The sequence below is a fragment of the Dermacentor albipictus genome, chromosome 6 (assembly GCF_038994185.2).
Source record: "Dermacentor albipictus isolate Rhodes 1998 colony chromosome 6, USDA_Dalb.pri_finalv2, whole genome shotgun sequence".
Taxonomy (NCBI): Eukaryota; Metazoa; Arthropoda; class Arachnida; order Ixodida; family Ixodidae; genus Dermacentor; species Dermacentor albipictus.
The window spans coordinates 38,808,029-38,830,800 of record NC_091826.1 but is presented as its reverse complement, the minus strand read 5'-3'; the positions used below and the strand labels follow the sequence as shown (position 1 = coordinate 38,830,800).

Here is a 22,772-nt window from a genome sequence, read left to right as displayed (position 1 = left end):
TACTTACTATCTACTCTAACTCTACTATCACTCTACTATCTGTCTCACTCGGTTATATAGAATGTTTATTAGTCTAATATTTATTACTGCTACTGCAATGGTTGTTTCTAATCATTCTAAATTATGTTTGCCCATCTAATGAAATTAATAATAAGCAAACGGCCTAAGTATATCCTCTTCCCTGTAGTTAGGCGATCGGAAACGTATCTCTCTTTCTTTTTCGAAAAGCTTGTGTGAGATACCGGTAGGCAAAATGTCGGTGGTAGATCGGGCGAACCAACCAGTTCAGCAGCGAATGATTATCTTTGCATCTCTGTACATGTCGCATCCGATTACGCTGTGGTTCCACAAGAAATTCGCTTGGATGCGGAACCCTCGATGCTCGTTGTACACCTCGGCAGTTTCACATATGGGCAGGGTGCGATTCGTGGTATGGGCGAAGCGCGAAATAGGAGACTTGAAGGCTCAACGTATTATTGAACAAGCGCATTCGATCTGTCTCACCAAATCTTCCTAGACCCCATGCGAGAAGTTATCCCGACCATTTACTTCGTGGTGGTGGTGGTTTTAGCGCTGGTACGAATGCGATAGCCGATGTCTGACCCTCTACTTTCGCCTGCGGACGATAGCAAACGAATCTATTATAGGTTGCAGATGTGTGGAACATTGAGTTTGCCGGTTCAGTGAAACGTTTGGCGGAGCACTAAACGGCGGGACAATGAAAGACAACAGTACTGTACTGCTGTACGTATAAGTGGAATATCACGTTGTAACGCTCGCAGCAGGCAAGGGGTGTAAGAAAGCACATCATCAACGCATCTAGTAGGGAGCCCGATCAACACTGCAATAAATATTATAATCGTCAGCGCGCTCGAACGCATGAAGCCAGCTGTAAAATACGGATTTCGCTGGCGTTTTTCGCACCAAGCGCAACGACCACAGTTCAGATGAATAATGAACGTTTCACTGATTTATTCGCTGTGCTATCTCTTTGTTGTTAACGTTCTGGCTGTGCTGAACCGTGTACGTTTCTTTAGAGGTGATTGCAGTCACTTGCCTGACAGCAACCCTATAAAGCTTGACGGAATTCTGCGTTCCCCCAGGAAGCATACATTGCTGCAGCCTGCCAGCTTTCAAGCCATCGTGCCAAAGCAGGCATGGACCCCTTGTGCGCTAGAAAAAATATTGCACCGAATAAGATTCTGTCCTTAAAAATACCATCGGATAGTGTGATAATATTAGGATTACGTATTACTGGATTATATGCTCATGTAAAATAGGCGAAAAAACAGACAAGTGTTGCGCTAAGCGCACAAGTACGCACTTTATTAGAAATGCGTCGTCTGCAACACGAAATTGTCTTGCAGATAAAAAAAAAAAACGGGCAACGTTTGACGGACTGACTCATACGGCTCGCCTACAAATTAGAGTACACAAAAAGGAGATCGCTCGTCCATCCACGTCTGAATTGCGGCAGCCAGTCGGTATTCCACAAGTGCAAAGCGATAACAACCCATCCAGATATGCATAAAAGAACAAGAGCGGAGCCCGTAGGGATAAAAAATATCAAAACATTTCTGCTCGAGCAGACTTCGATACTATACAGCCTCGGGAAAGAAAAAAGCTATATGCCGCTTCCGGTGTCGCGTCACGACTAAAGTGCAGAACGTGCCGTTTCCTTGCATTGTTTTTAATGATATTCAAATGACTCGAGCACGCATTTGTTTTGTTGCCGGCGACCTGACATATACCTATGTATACTTAATGCTGAGCGCGTAATACTGAGTACTTACTACTACAGCTAGTACTACGTACTATATTTGCAAACATATCCAATGTGTGGTGTCTGAAATGTGGAACCTCCGACATGTTACCGGTTCTCGAATCGTTTCCGGCGCATTCAGTCAGCAAAAGCATCGCCTTCGAGATCAGTTTCTGTTATACAGAGAGAGCAATCCCGGGGACGTGTATTTAGGCGTAAGCTCCAACGCACATCCCACGCCAGCAGTCCGTCAGGCTCTTGCGGTTTGAAGGCGGCAACGCCAGAGATAGTAAAACAAAGCGCCACTCCCACTCGCATCGCCGGCTTCGCCGCCTGATAAAAAAAGAGCTGGCCGCCGTAAAAACGGAAGAGCGCCGTTGGACAACCGTATGCAGATTTCAACTGCTCTGGAGAGTGAGCGACGTACGGAGAGAGTGCGAGTGCGAGAACACAACTCTGGCAACTGTCCTGTGTTCTGGGAAGCAACTGCGTCATAATGTCGTGATAATGGTGGTGGCGGCGGCTTCGACAGCGAGGATTGCGTCTCCTTTCGGTTGGGTCTGCCGCCATCGTTGCAAGTCTACTATCTCTGCGCGGTAGTCTTTATCACTCGTCTCTATGTGGTCACCATGTGGTTTATTTAATTATTTATACAATTACCCTCGAAGCCCCAGCTAATTAGATAGGAGATTGTGTACACTTTTAATAAATCCAATACAATGACAGCAACAACGGAAACAACACAATACAGTTGACAAGCCTAACAGGAATGACGCAGCATGCAGTTAGGTAGTTATTGATAAACCAGGTTCGTAGCAGCGCTTCTAGAAGCATTAATATCTCTAATGGCGACAACATCGTCTGGAAGGTGGTTACAACGTGAACGTGTACTGCGAGAAATGGGTCGTGATAACATTACGGGCTTGAAAATGGAATACCTGCTGTATGGTGGTAATCAATGCATGTGAAAATGTCGGATGGTTTTATTGGTAGCATATATCCTCAAGTAATTAACTGTTATGGTAACTCCTATGTAATATACAAACGCAGAACGCTTTTCTACGATGAGAAATTCTGGGTAAGGAAACTGTGTCCTTCATAGCTTAACACTAGCGGTGCAATGATAGCTTGAAAGATTGAAACGTGATACATGGTTTTGCACAACCTCGAAGTCAGTTATGAATGATTCGAGATCAGGATCCCATATAGCGGTTATTAGTTATATTATTAGCATATATTAGTTTAATTCCGACCAGTGAATTATAAAGCTACAAATTGAGAAATACTGCGTCCCGAGAAAAATTTCCACAGAGGTAACATAACATATTACTGGAATTTATAGTTTTGTGATCAAAGTGAGTTTTCCTGTGTGAGTGTTACAAGATGTGCTCGCCAAGTTATTTGCATAGGTACAATGATACCAAATTAGTGTTGTTAATGTGATATGTTGCTTGGTTAATACATTCTCGAAAAACAAGCATGGATTTGAATTTGTTAATGTTTAATGTAATGTTCCATAACTGGCATTACTGATAAACCAGGTTAATATCATACTGCAGGATGGCTGTAGCTAAATCTTTGTTGATTTCGCTGTACATAACACAATCATCGGCGAAAATTCTGATGGAAGACGCTATGTTTGTGGGCAAGTCATAATGAAAATGACAAGAGCAGATGACCTATATATATGTAGTTCCACTGATTAACTTCCGGGTCTGAATGATCATGTCCTTCTTCACTTCACAACGAATGTACCAATTAGGTGTCACAGAAATCAAACTAAACATATCTGAGATTATCGAGTTACTGATTTTGATGACATTAATCGCGAGTAATGTCTATCGATGAATGTAATCTTGCAGAGCTTCTCTGAGTGGTCTCTTAACACCAACTGAACGTTATTTCAAGACAAATTTGCTTCCCTCACACAAGCATTTGTTCCCCTAAAGAAGGTTGTGCCCAGTAAACAAGGGCCTTGATTTAACCAGCCACTGAAAAGATTAGCGAACAAAAATAAAATAATGTTTCGTTTTGCGAAAGTTCTTAATTCACTGTCATGCAGGGATATCTATCATTCAGTAAATTCTGAATATGAAGAAGCACCAAAATAGGCAAAGCACATATTTTAAGTAACGTACTTCCTCTCATGTTAAGTAACAATCTGAGACAGTTTTAGAAGATTTTAAATAAAAGCGCTTTCGTGCTCTAACGCTTAAAACACTGGACAGAACAATAATCCCGAGCGAACAAATGTGTCTGTCTCTTAATGCCACGTTTTCACTGGCATTCTGTAACGATTCCAGTTTGGGTAGTCGCGACTATCCCACATTCTGAATTTCTGCCAGTGCATTCAATATGTTTGATTCGACAGGTAGCGTTAAAATAAATGAAAACCTAAAGATATCCTCGTCATCAGTAATGGACAGCATCAATTCTAAGTTTCTCATTAATACCAAATTATGCTGCTCCATTATCCTTTCAAAACTATCTAAGAAATAGCTTGAAATTGGCTGTGTTCCTGATGACTGGAAAGTGGGGGAGATATTCCATTTTACAAGTCCGGAGACAAGCACTCTACCAATAATTGCCGACGCAGATCAATTACAAGCATATCATGCAATATCATGGAGCATGTCATTCCCTCGCATATAGCTAACTTTCTAGAAGGTAGTATATTTTTTTTTTTTAGTGTTCAACACGCAATCCGAAACACATTGTCGTATGAAACGCGGCTTTTGCGTTTCACTCACTACTTACATTCTATTTTTTTTCATATTAAAGATTTATCAAAGGCACTTGACGCCGTAGCACATGGATTGGTCTTTCCTAAACCAAACAGTCCTAATCTGAATAGTAGAGTTCATTCTGAAAGGCGCCATACATGGCAACACCTCCATGCACTCGATCCTTTGGTTCCCTGCACACGTCGGGGCAATTGAGGAGGTTCCTCTGAACCTCAACGAGTCTGCCCACGAGGCTGCGCGTGGCTTTACCGACCGCGCTGCCCTCGGATCGGGCGACTCTCTCCCCGGACACAGAGACGCTCCTCTCATACACAACGAAATCACTAAATTCTTCTACTTAGAGAGAAGGGTTTTCCCCACGCCTCACACCAAGTTAAGCAGGCCGCAGGCGGTCACACTAAGACTTCTGCAAACAAACTCGTACCCAAATCCGGCGTCCCTTAATAGCATATACCCCGAGATTTATCCGAATTGTTCTTGCGTGGCCTGTGGTGAGGTAGCTACGTTGCCTCATATGCTCTGGGAGTGCGGGTCGCTGGGCCCGAAGTTCACCAAGGAAGAGTGGGACGCGCTCCTGCGAAGTCCCGTCTTTGAGGATCAAACCCTGGCCGTCCAGCGCGCCCGCGATCGGGCCGGCAGACTAGATCTGTCAGTCCCGTCGTGGGATTAGCCGGGTGCGCGTTTCATCGCGCTTTGCTGGACCAAATAAAGTTTATTCACTCACTCACTCACTCATGCATGGCTTAAAGATCCACTGACAAATCGTTCCCAGTTTGTAACAGCTAATAGCATTCACTCCCTTCATTCTTCTGTTACCTTGGGCATATCACATGGCTCTGTAATAAGTCGTCTGCTCTTTATAATGTTCGTTAATAACTTGCCCACAAACATAGCGTCTTCCATCACTTTTTTTTAATGCGAGGGTAAATGCCTCGGGGCATACATGGGTATGGCATGGGGGTGAATAAGAAAGATTAAATTAATTAAAAAAGATTTGCTGATCTAATGAAGTCCAAGGGGGATCGATAATGCGGTCCCTGCGTCCAAGCAGTGTAATCGCTCGGATTATGTGGCTAAAGTCCCGCTGCTGCGAGGTGCCGGAGCCTCGTCGGTTTCAGTGCAGGGCATACCCACAGCAGGTGGTGTATGTCGGCTTCAGCATTTCGCGACTTGCAGAGTGGACACTCAGAACGAGGATATAGCGGGCGAAAGTGCGTCCTCTTCCTAGTCACGGCAGGAGTGAGGGCAACCCCGACTCTGATCCTCCGAAGCGCAACCTCCTCTGCACGTGTAAGACTGCGGGGGAGGTCTACCGCACACGGAGGTATGAGAGCACGTGTGTGGCGCCGGAGGTGCTCCTTTCTTGTTAAAAGGAGGGTGGCGTCATCTAGGTGAAAGAGCTGAGGCGGTGACGATGGAGAGGTCGCTAGACGGGTCGCAGAATCCGCACGGCTTTGGAAGCTTAGAAGGTCGCGTGGGATCCACTCGATAGATATTGACTGCGGGATGCGTGCTGCCAGAAGATGGATCTGTTGACGCATTTCAGGGATGCGCCTGACGCGTCGCAGAAGCCGCGTCACCCGGAGGGCATTAGTGCGGATGATGATGCGGGCCATGGGGACCATGGGATGGCGGCCACAGAGCACAACGCTTCTCGAACAGCAAGGAGCTCAGAGCAAAAGGAGGAAGGAGGCTCTTGGATTTGAAACCGGGACGTCTTGTTAAGGGCAGGAGCGCAAGGGCAATAAAGTGCAGTGGTCGTTTCACAGTCCTGAATGCTTGCATCAACATAAAGCACGATGGACCCAAGCAGCAGATGGGCGTCTTGAGCAATAATTCGGCCACGAAGTGACGCCGCCGCGTGAGTTGATGTCGGGCGACGTATATCAGATGGCTTGTTATTGCTCATCTGTACAAAACTCTAGGAAGGAAGAACTGGCGATGGTGGTGGTAGAATGGAGTAAGAGAAAGCGTAAGCCCTGAGAGCACACGTTGCGTGTGAAGGCTGGCCTTAAGACTGCGAGCCTCACGTCGCTGCTGCAGCAGCTCATCTAGTGTGTTCAGCTGTGCATTCTCTTGGAGAGTCACGATCGGGGTGATGCGTGGAAGGCAAGTGATGACCCTCATTGCCTCGCGATTAACAGCTTCAAGGCGATCGCCTTGTGCCCTCGTCAAATGCTCGAATTGAGCTTCATAAACAAGGCGTGGTGGCGCTACCGCTTTCACCAACTGTCGCACAGATATGCGCGGGCGTCGCCCGTTTTAGGAGTAATGCGCCTATTAGACACAACGTTTGAATCACCTGTTTTTAGCGCTGGAGAGCCAAGAAGTTCCAGTTCCCGACTCGTGGACCGTCAGACCCAGAATTTTTAAAGTTGAACATTGTTGAAGTGGGGTTCCGGATAGATGAAGACGAATGGGTGTTGCAGAGAGTTTACGCCGGCCCCAGCGATTGGCGACTGACATGTAAGCAGATTTGCTGACGGAAAGCTTAAGGCCGACCGAAGAAGCGTAAGTCGACGTAATATATAAAGCCGATTAAAGTGCAGCGGCTTGAGTCCGCAGGTCACAATGAGTGCTCCAAACCGTGATGTCATCAGCGTACACCAAGAACTTTGTGTTGAGTGCATCGTGTAAGCGCCATGCAAGCGGGATGAAAGCAATATTGAATAATGTGGGTGACAATACCGATCCCTGGGGTACGCCACGAAGAGGGACAAGTGAGCCGACGGCGTCACCACTGAGGTGAATTGCAAAGTGTCGGTCTTCAAGGAAAGATTCGACAAAATTATGTACTGTAGGGGGAAAATGCCGCATGTCAATTGAAGCCAAGGTGGCAGCATGACTGATGTTATTGTACGCCTTTTCGACGTCCATAGCGAGGACAGTATGGGCAGTGTGGCTGCGAGTTGACGATAAAACTGAGTATGCCAAGACAGCCTGCCCATCTTCAGTACCTATGGATGGACGGAAGCCAATTTGAGCAGGGTGGTAGAAACCGTGGTGCTCTGGCCACCACGACAGTCGTGTGGCTAGCATTTTCTCAGAAAGCTTGCACTACGTCGACGTCAGGTAAATGGGTCGGAAGTTGCCAAGGTCGGTCGGCGGCTTGCCTGGTTTCGGAATCGGGATCACAATAGCCGATTTCCAGCCCGGAGGGACAACGCCATCTAGCCATACCTTGTTAATGGTGTCGAGGAGTTGAGGCAGCACAGCGAAACTCAGGTTCTTGTAAGCCTCATAAGTAATAGAGTCTGGACCGGGTGCTGTCTTGCGACTGGTACGATCTATCGCTGCAAGCAACTCAGGCATGGTGAAAGTGCTTGCAATCCCCTCGGAGTGTGCTGTAGATGGTAACCTGTCGATATGTGTCGGAATGCCTGCCAAGGAAGCACCATTGTCTTTTTGAGGCAACACGTCGTACTGGGGGAAAAACTTCCGGACTGCTTCTCTGCCGAAATCATCCGGCGAGAAGCCAGCAGGGAAGCAGGCTGTGGCCGCCGCGTCTGGACGGCGGCAACCGTGTTCCATGGAACGGAACGTTCGCCAGAGAGAAGCATTCCATGTCTTGGATGAAAACCGCTCACACCACGTATGCCAGTGCCACCGCGAGAGGTCGCGTTGATATGTTCGGGCCTGAGGAGTAAGGAAATTCAGTCTTGTACGTGCTTGTGCAGAAGTGTGGTCTCGGAATGCTGCCAGCTACGCTTGTCTGCGAGCCGCCCACAAGTTCGGCAGGCCGATATCCGGTGCCGGTCGATTGACGTCTACCCAGCTGATAGTTGTAGCTTCATTGAGCGCGCTTTGTATGCGGTCATCAAGTAGTGGTGACGAGTCCACAGATGTATCTTGGAGAACGGTGCGAAATTTGTCCCAGTTGACCACAGAACACTTGCGGCGAAATCGGCAGGCCTGCGAAGGATGAAGGCCGATGATGATAGGATGGTGGTCATTACCCCAGCAGCCGGGCTCGAGGTGCCAAGTGGTTGTGCTGGGACCCGACCACCGCGTAAGATCCGGTGCGTACGTTGTACGTCGAGCTTGAGGCACAGCTCACGTTGCTGAATCGGGATGTTTCTGTAGTACAAACAACGCATCCGCGAAGGTGTCCCACACACGCCTACCTCGGGGGCTAGAAGTGGGGTACCCCCAATCTGGGTGAGGGGCGTTGAAATCGCCACCGACTAAAATAGGATACGCTGGGTATTGTAGACGGACATTCAGTAACCCACCCAGATTAACGCGTGACGAAGATCCACCGGCTGGTATTACATAGTATGAGACGACCACAACAGTTGCCTTGGGTAACTCCACCGCTTAACTGCACAATCTCCTGATATGAGTTACACCAATTTTCAAGAGAAAGGCAGACCTGAGGATAGCGCGTATCAGCTTACACTGCCGCCTTTCCTGGAGGGGCAACTGTGTGCACGCGACGGTCACTCATCGAAGGAGACACGTATCCACTGAAGCCCGGAATGGCAGGCAAGGTGTTGGTCTCCTGTAGTAACAGGTCCCACACCTGCAGCTTGTTCATACGAAGGCGGGATTTAAGCTCCCCCACTTTCGTGGAGAGACCTCTACACTTCCACTGCAGCACACCACGAAAACCTGTACGCGCCATTTTGATTAAGAGTCCAGGCATTGTAATATCACACATGTCGAGTTGTATAACTGGCTGACCATGAACCGCAGAAGGGATGTTGTAGAGTTATCCGGCAACAGAGCAGATGACCTGATTGCAGAAGAGCTTTAATGGTTGTTTTATAGCAATCCGAGCCCAGTGTCGACATAACTGGGTGTTCAGTCGTTAGGCACGAAAGCTTGCCTTGGGAGCCGCTGTTGGCCGAAGACGAATCTGGTGCAGATTGTTCCGAAGGACGCTTCTGAGAACCACGGGGGGGGGGGGGGGTGACTGCACAGATGGTAGCGTAGAAGACAAGTCCATAGGAGTACTCGGTTCGACATGCACAACAATTGGAGCCCCATCCTCAATCGGTGACTGTGAAGCCATCGCCGGGCTCCGCCTTGATGGCAGATCACTCACGGTCTGATGTGCATTTTGGGAAGGTGGTGGGCGGGCTGTAGCCGAAGGAGTTGGGAGCAGGGACCAGGTGCTGGGATCCAGGCTCAGGTGTCGATTGTGCGGCCGGTAATGCTGTCGAGACGAGTGGCGCTGGCGAATCTACCGTCGCCAGCGCGTCACCGGAGACACTAGGCCTAGTCCCGGTGCACAATTCAGCTGCAGGGCCGATGGAGTGACACTCGCTGAATGCCAGGAAACAGATCGGCGCATGAACGTCTGGAGCGTCCTGGGATGGCTTTTGGTCTAATCTCTTGAAGTATGGAACTTATTTACGCGGACGGCGAGATTTTTCACAGGGGCGATGAGCAGCCACCTTAGCAGAGACACTTCGTCGTCTTCCTTACCATCAGACTTTTCGCCAATGATTGTGTTATGTACAGACAAATCGACAGTGGTTTAGCTACAGCCATCCTGCAGTGTGATATTAACCTGATTTATGAGTCATGTCATTTATGGAACAATACATTAAACATAAACAAATTCCTATTCAGGCGTGTTTGTCTAGAACGTATTAATCACACAACATACCATATTAACAACACAAATTTGGAATCATTGTACTCATACAAATACCTTGGCCACCACATCTTGTAACACTCACATTGGAAAATTCGCTTTGATTACAAAACTATAAATGCCAATAATATGTTGTGTTATCTCTGTGGAAATTTTCTTAGGCCGCAGTACTCAACTTGCAGGTTTATAATTCATTGGTCGGAATTGAACTGGAATGAGCAGCAGCTATATGGGATCCTGGCCTCGAATCATTCATAGTTGACTTTGAGGTGGTGCGAAACCATGAATCATGTTTCAACCTTTCAAACTATCGTTGCACCGCTAGTGTTGAGCCATGAAGGATACACTTTCCTTACCCAGAATTACTCATCGTAGAAAAGCATTCCGCATTTGTATATTTCATAGGAGTTACCATAACAATTTATTCCTTAAGGATAGGCTAGCAAGACAGTCATCCTACAGTTCAAAGGAGTCGTCACCAATGTGAAGTAGGTATTCCATTTTCGAGCACTAATTATCATCATGACCAATCCATTCGCAGTATATGCTCACGTTGTAATCGCCTTCCACACAATGTTGACACTATTGGAGATATTAACACTTCTAGAAGTGCTGCTACGAACCTGCTTTGTCAACAACTACCTAAGAGCTATGGCCATCACTCGTGCTATGGTTATCAATCATATTGTGTTGTTTCTCTGGTTGCTGCTGTTGTATTGTAGTTATTAATATTCTGCCCACTCCCCTCTCTAATGTACTAGGGCTTTGAGAGTTATTGAATAAATGAATAAATGGAAAGCATAGTGAAAAATTCGATCAAGGCATAAAGCCGGAAGCTCCACAGCTGCACAAATCAATGCGAAAAAAAACGGCAACTCCTTCGCTATGGAACCTCCACCTAAGGGGAGGGAGGTGTAATGTAACGTGCAAGACCTATGGACAGGTACCGATATCCTATGGTTCGCTGTACAACTACCTGAATCAGTGCGCACCGTGGAAGACAGCAGTAGTGTCGGCCTTATCTCTGTCGACCAAGGCCAATGATTTCCTTTGTTCGCTTATCTATAACATATCTGCTTCTGTAAAGAAGACACCGGACCGATTCGGGAAACGATCATAGTGTTACCGACGTTCCTAGATTGTTCGAGAATGCTCTTTCTATCCGCAGCGATAAAAAGAAAGTATGGACGAAGCCATTGTTCTAATATGCCAATTGAGTTTTTCGCTAGTGTTCTTGGTGGGGTTAGAGAAGCATGCTACGTCCCGAAGAACGGACGACGCATGAGAAAAACAAGACCAGTCTAATTCAAGCCGTTTATTGAAAACATAAAGGTATCTTTTTTTTTTCTTGAAAAATATTTTCATTTCCTTCTTGTTGTCTTGCCATGTCTGGCGGTGGCCGTTTTAGGCTTCCCACCTTGTACGCACGCAAAGAGTCTCTTTAAAGGTTTCTGGAAGTTGCTTTTCACGTAATGGGCGTAGTCAATGGGCAAGCGATTCTTCTTCACAAACTCCGGGTCTTCAGCCCTGTATGCGAGCTTACGAATGTAGCGCTTCCTGCCTGTGTTCCTGCCCTTGAGGAACTCATGTGGCCGTTCTTCACACTCCTTTCGAAGTTTCTCCTGGTCCGTTTCGAGCTCTTTGCATATAACGTACGGAACCCAATCACCCACGATGGCAGGTTTCTCTCCCCTATCTTTTTTCTTTTGGACAACGTACCAATGTGTCGGGGGCCTCTCATACTTCTCCTTGTTGTACTTCTTGCTCAAGGTCAGTTCTGCAATGTCCACGTTACCCGACAGCAGATCATCCTTTGCCCTTTGGGCTATTTCCTGAGCAGCCGGTATGTTCTCTTTCACGATCATTTCGTGGATGCAAGCTTCCATGACGCGTGCCAGGTAGGGCAAACAGTCTCTACGTATCATCTCGATGCCTTTGACTTCGACCTTGTCGTGCGTGTTGGGGTTGGAAGAGTACACGGCGCCCGCGTACCTCTTCTTGCCGAGAAGCAGGTATGGCTTGAAGACTTTCTCAAAGTCTAGGTCTATGGGGTGAGGAAATTTCCGCGAAATTGTCTCGGCCAGTTCTTTGCCCATCTCCATGGCTTCGGCCACCGTCTTGCGTCGGTAGATGATCATCACCGAGTCTGTGTCTCCGTAAATAACTTCGTGCTCGGTGTATTTCTTTTCTACGTAGTAAACCGTCTTGTCCATCAGAGTTCTGCCGTAGGCCGTCACAGATCGGGCAATTTCAATGCAGGGCAGGATTCCATAGCGCACGGCACCCGTGAAGCCGTACACTGAATTCGCACACTTCTTGATGGCCAATTGGCGCTCGTTAAGGAGTGACCGCGTGAACGGGTCGTGCTCGAATTTGGCCATCTCCTCTTTCACTTGCTTTCTCGCTCTCAGAAGGTCGACCAAAATCGTCGGCAAGATTCCCTTCCTGACACTCTCGGGCACGAACTCGTCCCCTTCCGGGGAAGGTTTTCCTTGTGCATATTCATAACAATCTTCGTCTTGTTTTTCTTTATTTTCCTTATTCTCAATCTGCCGCTTTACGTTCAGGCGAAGAGTCGAGTAGCACAGGTTCATAGCGATGATGATACTCGGGTACAGGGAAGCAAAGTCCAATGTGCACACCGGATCTTTATAGTATCCAACCTTTGGTTCGAGCACCTTGGCTCCTTGATATGCCGTGTTGTTTAGGTCACTACTTTCTGCCTTTCTCTTTCTAGGAAAGGCCGGTTTCTTAGCACTTGCTTCCTCTTCATCATCAGAGTCATTAAGGTCATCAAGGTAGTCACTGCAGTACCCTTGTTGTCCATTCTTGCCCAACGTCTCCTTCCTTGTTGGAAATAACATTCGGCGGGTTTGCGCCTCCCTGGCGATGAGAGTCATGACACGCACTTGCTGACCCCTGCTGTATACGTAGCGCATCGGCACGCCCGTTATGTTGGATATTTCGAGCATGGACATCATGGTGTTGAACTTGATCATGAGCTTCAGTGGCATGAGAGCGCGCTTCACGCAGCATCCGGCGATCCTGGATCTCGTGGCAGAATCGCCCTCGTGAAACTCTTTCACCTGCTCATACGTGACATCTTCCAACTGCACCTCACCTGGTATAAACTCCCTGACGACGCAGTCCAAGCTGTGCGACTTGAGTTTCTGTTCGGCCGTGATTACATCACACATGTCGACCAGAATCCGATCGTGTGATGCAACGAACTCCTTATTGCCGAGTACGTAGTGGGACCATTCCCCGCCGTAACGGCGTCGGGAAAACGACGGCTTCAACTTCAAATGTTGGAACCTTTCCAGAATATAGGGCCATTGAAAACTGCGCCCTTCGTAACCCGTGATGACGTCCGGGTCCATTGACACCACGTGATTCCTAAACCCCTCGAGCATGTCGGACTCGCTGTCGTAATGCCTCACTTCGGTATTATCCACGGAGTCACAGGAGCCGACAACGAAGGCGTACTTCCGAAAGTCGTCGCTGTCGTGGGTGGCTCGCAACACATCCGTAGTGACCACTGAAGCGATCTGGATAATATTGTAGTCCTTATCTTCGGCCTTGGGAAAGCTACCGGAGTGAGAGATGCACTTGATGTCGATGCTCATGGCTTTCAACACGGGAGTCTCCTTACCGACATTGTCCACTGTCCTGAGGTTGTTCACCGACGTTACAAAGCGGGAACTCCGTTCGTTGTACTCGAAGTGAGGCCCCAAGACGAGGAGTTTGTTACGATGGGCCAGCCCCACGTCGACCTTAAATTGGCACACATGGTCCACCTGCGCCATGTACACTTCGTATGGCACGATCTCGGCAAATTTTTTATACACACTTGGATCACCAATAGATACCTTGATGAATGGTTCTTTGGCGTCGTCCTGGTGGTAGCCATAGCCGTCGATGAACGTCAACTCACTTGACATGTCAATTCCGTCGTCTCGCGTGCTTTGTCCAATGCGATCCATAATGGTACGCTTCATTTTGCCGATGTCGCCATCCTTCACCTTGAGATACATGCATGGCATCCATCCCGTGACTTCGAGGACAACGAGCTCACGCCGGTAGCACGGGTCCGGGCACGCGACCTGCTTAGCGAAGACGTAGACGCGACATTTGCCACGTTTGCGGTCACCATGATAAACTATGTCAACCGGATACAGCGGATACTTGCAACGTCTTTTAGACCTGGGCCGGCATTCGTCGGCCATCGCGTAACGCTCCTCGCACACTGCGCGCCAGGGAGCAACTGAGCTTCTTTTTTCTCCCGGAGAGCAGACAACACGCCCTCTCTGCGAGGAGAGACTTAGATAGTAGACTTGCAACGATGGCGGCAGACCCAACCGAAAGGAGACGCAATCCTCGCTGTCGAAGCCGCCGCTACCACCATTATCACGACATTATGACGCAGTTGCTTCCCAGAACACAGGACAGTTGCCAGAGTTGTGTTCTCGCACTCGCACTCTCTCCGTACATCGCTCACTCTCCAGAGCAGTTGAAATCTGCATACGGTTGTCTGACGGCGCTCTTCCGCTTTTACGGCGGCCAGCTCTTTTTTATCAGGCGATGAAGCCGGCGATGCGAGTGGGAGTGGCGCTTTGTTTTACTATCTCTGGCGTTGCCGCCTTCAAACCGCAAGAGCCCGACGGACTGCTGGCGTGGGATGTGCGTTGGAGCTTACGCCTAAATACACGTCCCCGGGATTGCTCTCTCTGTATAACAGAAACTGATCTCGAAGGCGATGCTTTTGCTGACTGAATGCGCCGGAAACGATTCGAGAACCGGTAACATGTCGGAGGTTCCACATTTCAGACACCACACATTGGATATGTTTGCAAATATAGTACGTAGTACTAGCTGTAGTAGTAAGTACTCAGTATTACGCGCTCAGCATTAAGTATACATAGGTATATGTCAGGTCGCCGGCAACAAAACAAATGCGTGCTCGAGTCATTTGAATATCATTAAAAACAATGCAAGGAAACGGCACGTTCTGCACTTTAGTCGTGACGCGACACCGGAAGCGGCATATAGCTTTTTTCTTTCCCGAGGCTGTATAGTATCGAAGTCTGCTCGAGCAGAAATGTTTTGATATTTTTTATCCCTACGGGCTCCGCTCTTGTTCTTTTATGCATATCTGGATGGGTTGTTATCGCTTTGCACTTGTGGAATACCGACTGGCTGCCGCAATTCAGACGTGGATGGACGAGCGATCTCCTTTTTGTGTACTCTAATTTGTAGGCGAGCCGTATGAGTCAGTCCGTCAAACGTCGCCCAGTCTTATTCCCCTGATTTACTCTTCCTAGAACACAATGGTCGCTACCTGCTTTGGCACCGGAGCTTGAAAGCTGGCATACTGCAGCAATGTATTCTGCATGCGGGAACGGAGAATGCCATCAATCTCTATGGAGTTGCTGTCAGGTCAGCGACTGAAAACTCTCCTAAAAATAGGACGTACGTGGTTCAGCACAGCCAGAAAGTGAGCAACAAAGAAATAACACACAGAAGAAATTTGTCAAACGTTCTTTATTTATCGGGATTTTTGATCGTTGCGATTGGTCCCGAGAACAGCTGAGCAAGCCGTTTTTTATAGGTGGCTTCAAACGGTTGAGCACACTGACGATTATCGCATTTATTGTGGTGCGGAGTGCGCTCCTATAAGATAGGCTGAAAATGTGCTTTTCTGCACCCTTGCTACCTATGGGTATTGCAATATGACATTCCTGCTGTGCGTTCCAGTATTGTTGTCTTTCTTGGTCATTTCGTTCAGCGCTGCTGCAAAAGTTTCAATGAACCAGCAGACTCAATGTTCAACTCTTCTGCAACGCGTAGAAGCTTCGTTTTCCACCATCCGGACCCTCCAGTGAAGTGTCAGACATCGACTAGCGCATTCGTGCCAGTGCCGAAGCTACCAGAAGCAAATGGTCGGAATATGTTCTTGCACAGGGCCTAGGAAGATTTGACTACACTTCGCGCAGACGCTTACAGAAGTTAGGAACTAGACTATGGGGAGAATACTGCACGTCGTTGTCTCCTTTCACTCCAGTTCCGAGACTATGGTCAGTTGTCCAATCTTGTAGTGATCCATTCACCCAGAGCTATCCTTTCCGAGCCCTTGCCATAGCTCGAAACGCCCCCCCCCCCCCCCCAGACATCTGCTGATGACGAATTCTGTCAACTTATAAGCAGACCAGGAATTGCGATTACTTATCGCCAATTTGCAAGTTCCACAGCACTAGCAGAACAGAAGGTTCGTGCGTGCTTTACGTCACAACATCCTCAACTTGGCTGTGAGTTTAGCTTAGATGAATTGAAATGTGTTGGATCGCATACGGCAGACATTGCCAGCTCCTGACTGGAAGCTTATCATTATCATTGAAAAGGACGGTGTACAATCGGTGCATTTTACCAGTGCTGACATAGAGGGCAGAGACTTGGAGATTGACAAAGAAGCTTGAGAACAAGTTAAGGACCACGCAAAGAGCGATGGAACTAAGATTGCTAGGCATAACGTTAAGAGACAGAAAGAGAGCGGTTTGGATCAGAGAGCAAACGAGTATAGCCGATATTATTGACATCAAGAGGAAAAAAAATGGAGCTGGGCAGGTCACGTAATACGCCGGTTAGATAATCGTTGGACCATGAGGGTTACAGAATGGGTACCAAGAGAAGGAAAGCGCAATCGAGGATGCCAAAAGACTAGGTGGAGCGATGTAATTAGGGAATTCGTGGGCGCTAGTTGGAATCGGGTGTCCAAGGACAGGGGTAATTGGAGATTGCAGGTAGAGGCCTTTGTCTTGCATTGGACACAAAGCAGGCTGATGATGATGATGGTGATGATGATGAATTGAAATGTGCTCTTACGTTGTGCCGTACAAGGACAACTACAGATCCAGACGGTGTTACGTATATGATATTGCTACGGAATAGTATTACCGATGACGAAGAGGCGAGCAGTACGAGGACGACGACAACGATTGGAGGCTAGCGCGGGCTGTTGCCTCTTGGCCAAGCGCAGCGTATTTTCCTTGTAAATATATTTGTACATAGCTTGTCAACTGCGTCTTTCTACGTAACATATTTGGTGGAGGTGGACGTTCCCTGTACCTCGTCACGGAGCTTCGCAGTGGCCGGTACGTCGAGCCTACCTTCATGGCTCCCGGCGACGCCAACCCGACTCCACCGGCTCCGACACCTGCTGCCACTTCGACGACCTACATCACCCTCTCCGCTCCCCGTGATCCTGGCGTATTCTCGGCAAAAGATGGGGAAGACGTCGAGGACTGGATCAGCCTGTATGAACACGTCAGCCGCAATAACCGGTGGGACCCTACTATCATGCTCGCCAACGTAGTCTTTTACCTCGGTGGCACACCTCGAGTTTGGTTTCGGACGCACGAAGAGGAGCTCACCAGTTGGGATTCGTTCAAGCAAAAGCTCCGAGACTTGTTCGGCAACCCCTACGGTCACAAACTTGCCGCGCAGAAGGCGCTTTCCGGCCGTTTGCAGACGTCAACAGAGCCCTATGTCACGTACATTCAGGACGTCCTGGCTCTGTGCCGCAAAGTTGATGCACACATGCCTGAGTCAGACAAGGTATCCCACATCCTCAAAGGCATTGCCGATGACGCCTTTAACTTGCTCGTGTTCAACAACGTCGCGACGGTGGATGCTGTTATCAAAGAGTGCCGCCGCCTGGAACTCGCTAAAAGCAGACGTATCGATCAGCAGTTTGCCCGTTTGCCCAACACCCCAGCGACTTCTTCCTGTGCCGACGCTCCTCGTCCCAACAACACCGGCGATATTACCAAGATCGTTCGGCGTGAGATTGAGGCCGCCTATCCGGCTGCCTTCGACTCCAGCCCCACCAACGCACCGGCAGTCACGGTTTCCCTGATCCAGGCAGTTGTCCGCCAGGAGTTCGAAAACATGGGCCTTCACACCATCTGCTCGGCCCATCACCCTGATACCCATCCGGCTTCTTCGATTCCGCCCCGTCCCGCATCGTCTTACCCACCACGTTTCCGCAACCCAGCTGAATGGCGCACTGCTGACGACAAGCCCATTTGTTTTCACTGCCGTCGCATCGGGCACATTTCTCGGCACTGTCGAAGTCGCTGGACTTCCCCGACCCGGTCTGCTTATACTGCCTATTCTCGACCCTCGGGTGGCCCTTCTCGTCCTTATGCCGCACGCTCCGATAATGCCGCCACTGACTCTCCTGCGCCGAACCGCCCCTATTCTCGTTCACCTTCGCCCCTAGGACGACAATCTCGCTCTCCCCAGCCCCGTCGCTCCTTTTCGCCGACTCCCTTCGGACGCCGCTCCCAGCCGGAAAACTGAATGATGCAGCGCCTCGAGGTGACGCTGCATTGCTCCCTACGCCGCCAAATCCTCCACTGACGTTGCCCACTCATATGAACCTTCTTGACGTGCAAGTCGACGGTGTTCCTGTATCTGCTCTTATAGACACTGGGGCGCATTTGTCGGTAATGAGCGCGGACTTTCGTACCCGCCTGAAAAAAATAATCACGCCCGCCACGACGCTTGTTGTCCGTGTCGCCGATGGCGGAACAGCCCCCGTAATTGGTATGTGTGCCGCCCGCGTCTCCTTCGCCGATCGCTCAACAGTCGTGCTATTCACGGTCATCGCCCACTGTCCCCATGACATCATCCTCGGCTTAGACTTCCTCTCCGCACATTCTGCTCTAATTGATTGTTCCGCTAGTACTCTCCGCCTTGACCTGCCTGTTCTGGATCCCGCTGAACCACACCCCAGTCGCCTCAGTTCCGTCGACTTTGTTCGCTTGCCACCTACGGCACTGACTTACGTTGACCTAGTGTCATCCCCACCAGTGCCCGACGGTCACTATATCGCGGCTCCTATACAAGACGTCCTCCTTACACACGGGATCACGGTGCCTCATACTGTTTTATCTATTACGGCTAATTGCGTCTGCCTGCCCGTGGTCAATTTTGGCTTGACGACACAAGTGCTGCCACGCGGGATGTCTCTGGCCCAGCTTTGCTCATTCGAAGATCACTCAATAGCATCTATTGAGGTAGACAACCATTCAGCCGATCCTCCTCTACCATCTCAGTCGACAACTTGCACCATCGCCGACTTACAGAAAATGATTGCGCCCGACATGCCGTCCGAGCACGCTCGTGAGCTCTACCGCGTTCTGTTTTCCTACAACGATATTTTTGACTTTCACGATCGTCCTTTGGCCCAAACTACAACTGTGAAACATCGCATTAATACCGGCGATGCCCCTCCTATTCATCGCCGCCCGTATCGAGTGTCACCGGTTGAGCGCCAAGTTATTCACGCTGAAGTTCGCAAAATGCTTGCCAATAACATCATAGAACCGTCATGTAGTCCATGGGCGTCACCGGTTGTACTGGTGAAAAAGAAGGATGGCTCATGGCGCTTTTGCGTGGATTATCGGCCCCTTAACAGGGTTACCAAAAAGGACGTGTATCCCCTACCTCGGATCGATGACGCCCTTGACTGCCTCCATGGTGCTCGCTACTTCTCTTCTATTGACCTCCGCTCCGGCTACTGGCAGATTGCTGTGGACGATCTCGACCGCGAGAAGACTGCTTTTGTAACTCCGGACGGTCTTTATCAATTCAAAGTGATGCCGTTTGGTCTATGTAACGCTCCTGCCACTTTTGAACGCATGATGGACTCCCTTCTTCACGGCTTCAAATGGTCCATATGCCTGTGCTACTTGGACGACGTCATAGTATTCTCCCCTACGTTCGCTACGCACCTCGAGCGCCTCTCGGCAGTCCTGGACGTTTTTCGTCGCGCCGGTCTGCAACTGAACGCATCGAAGTGCCAATTCGGCCGTCGCCAGATTACCGTCCTTGGGCATCTCGTTGACGCGAACGGAGTGCAACCGGACCCAGGCAAGATCCATGCTGTTACGCAGTTTCCTGTTCCGAAGTGTGTCAAGGATGTGCGCAGCTTCATCGGCCTTTGTTCCTACTTCCGCCGTTTCGTGAAAAATTTCGCGGCCATCGCACGACCACTAACCGAGCTTTTGAAAAAAGACGCTCCTTTCCAGTGGGGCGATAACGAGGCCTCTGCATTCTCGCATCTAATCGACGTTCTCACAACGCCTCCCGTTCTGGCCCATTTCGATCCTTCTGCGCCTACCGAAGTTCGTACTGATGCCAGCGGTCACGGAATTGGCGCAGTACTGGCACAACGCCAGCGCGGCAACGACCGTGTTATCGCTTACGCCAGCAGGCTCCTCTCACCCGCGGAGCGCAACTATTCCATCACTGAGCGTGAGTGTCTGGCCCTAGTTTGGGCGGTTGCGAAGTTCCGCCCATACTTATATGGCCGACCCTTTTCCGTTATCACCGACCATCACGCGCTTTGTTGGTTATGCTCATTGAAAGACCCTTCAGGAAGACTTGGTCGCTGGGCCTTACGCCTCCAAGAATATTCGTTCTCTGTCACCTACAAATCTGGCCGACTACACAAGGACGCTGACTGCCTGTCTCGCTACCCGGTAGACGAGCCTGACGACGCCGACAGTAGTACCGCCGACGGCATTTTCTCTGTGTCTGCCTTCGCTAACATCGCCGATGAGCAGTACCGAGACCTATCGCTGCGAGTACTCATCGAGCGTCTGCGCTCTACACCTACCGACGCATCCGTTCGCCGATATGTCCTCCAGGGCGGCATTCTGTACAGAAGGAACTTCCTTCCTGACGGATCTGATCTTCTTCTTGTCGTGCCAAAACATCTACGACAGACTGTGCTCTTTGAGATGCATGACGCACCTACTGCAGGACATCTTGGCGTAACCCGCACGTACGACCGCGTCCGCCGCCGCTTCTATTGGCCTGGCCTCGCTCGCTCCGTCCGACAGTATGTTGCTGCCTGCGATACCTGCCAGCGTCGGAAAACACCTCAGGTGCTACCTGCCGGTCATCTCCAGCCGATCACTGTCCCTGTGGAACCGTTCTTTCGTGTTGGATTAGACCTCCTCGGTCCCTTTCCCACGTCATCCTCTGGGAACAAATGGGTAGCTGTCGCAACTGATTACGCCACCCGATACGCTATCACGCGGGCTCTCCCTACCAGTTGCGCCACTGACGTCGCGGACTTTCTCTTGCGTGACATTATCTTACTTCATGGCGCACCGCGACAGCTGCTCACTGACCGTGGTCGTAACTTCCTCTCGAAAGTTATCGCCGACATTTTACGTTCCTGCTCCACTCAACACAAGCTGACTACCTCATACCATCCTCAAACCAATGGCCTGACAGAGCGGTTAAACCGTACTCTTACCGATATGCTGTCAAAGTACGTTTCCAAGGACCACCGCGACTGGGACATTGCCCTTCCTTACGTCACATTCGCTTATAATTCTTCCCGGCACGACACCGCCGGATTTTCTCCCTTTTATCTGCTCTACGGTCGCGAACCGACCTTGCCCCTTGACACGGCACTTCCTCCTGCTTCGATCTCAACAAGCGAGTATGCGCGCGACGCCATCGCTCTCGCCGACCATGCACGCCAGCTTGCCCGTGCTCGACTGACGGACTCGCAAACCACTCAGCAGCGTCAGTACAACGCCCGCCACCGTGACGTACAGTTTTCGCCTGGTGCGCTCGTGCTCCTCTGGTCGCCCTCCCGTCACGTCGGACTTTCAGAGAAGCTCCTTTCGCGATACACAGGGCCCTACCGCGTGCTGCGCCAGGTGACGCCTGTGACGTACGAAATTGCCCCTGTGAGCTCAACCTCGTCATCTACTGTGGCACCTAGTGATGTTGTGCACGTCAGTAGGCTCAAGGCCTACTACACTGTTTCCAAGTCCGGCCTTTAGTCGCTCCGGGACGGCGCTTTTGCCGCCGGGGGTAGTGCTACGGAATAGTATTACCGATGACGAAGAGGCGAGCAGTACGAAGACGACGACAACGATTGGAGGCTAGCGCGGGCTGTTGCCTCTTGGCCAAGTGCGGCGTATTACGTTGTAAATATACTTGTATATAGCTTTTCATTTGCGTCTTCTTACGTAACAATATTGAAGAACATCGGTCCAGCAGGTAGAATGGCTCTTCTGGGAATATTTGATGACATGCACAAGAGAGGCTGTTCCAGATTCACGGGAATTAGCTCGTGTAATTCCAGTACTGAAACTAGGAAAAAGTCCACTTTGTCTTTCGAGCTGCTTTTGTGAACTAATGGAGAAGATAGTAAACAGCCGGACTGCAGTGGTGGTGTGAACACACAAATGTGCTTTCAAACTACATGACAGGTTTTCGGCAAAAGTGGTGCACAATGGATGCAGTATTAGACATCGTGCCGTGCGTTGAACATCAACGCATGTGTGGCAATGTGACAATCGCAGTATTCTTAGATTCATGGGACATTCGACACTGTAAGTCACCTGCACGCTCTTGCAGATATGTTAGAGCTTTGCCTTAATGGTCGAACACGGCGGTGGACCTAAAATTTCTTAGGCTAAACAAAATATTTATGGAAACAGTTGAAGGAGAGAGTAATTATCACATCATCAACGCATGTGTGGCAATGTGACAATCGCAGTATTCTTAGATTCATGGGACATTCGACACTGTAAGTCACCTGCACGCTCTTGCAGATATGTTAGAGCTTTGCCTT

General features: G+C 49.5%; 1 protein-coding gene across 1 annotated transcript; it reads right to left on the bottom strand.

Annotated features, from left to right (window-relative positions):
* Nucleotides 1-11,414: 11,414 nt before the first annotated feature.
* LOC139046852 (DNA polymerase delta catalytic subunit-like) lies at nucleotides 11,415-14,382 on the bottom strand. Its single transcript, XM_070520770.1, has one exon. It carries the CDS (start codon nucleotides 14,332-14,334, stop codon nucleotides 11,470-11,472), a length of 2,865 nt encoding a protein of 954 aa, XP_070376871.1. The 5' UTR covers nucleotides 14,335-14,382; the 3' UTR covers nucleotides 11,415-11,469.
* Between the last annotated feature and the right edge of the window lie 8,390 nt (nucleotides 14,383-22,772).

Coding starts and splice junctions, on each gene's coding strand:
- LOC139046852 (XM_070520770.1), bottom strand. CDS start 14,334: ATGGCCGACGAATGCCGGCCCAGGTCTAAAAGACGTTGCAAGTATCCG.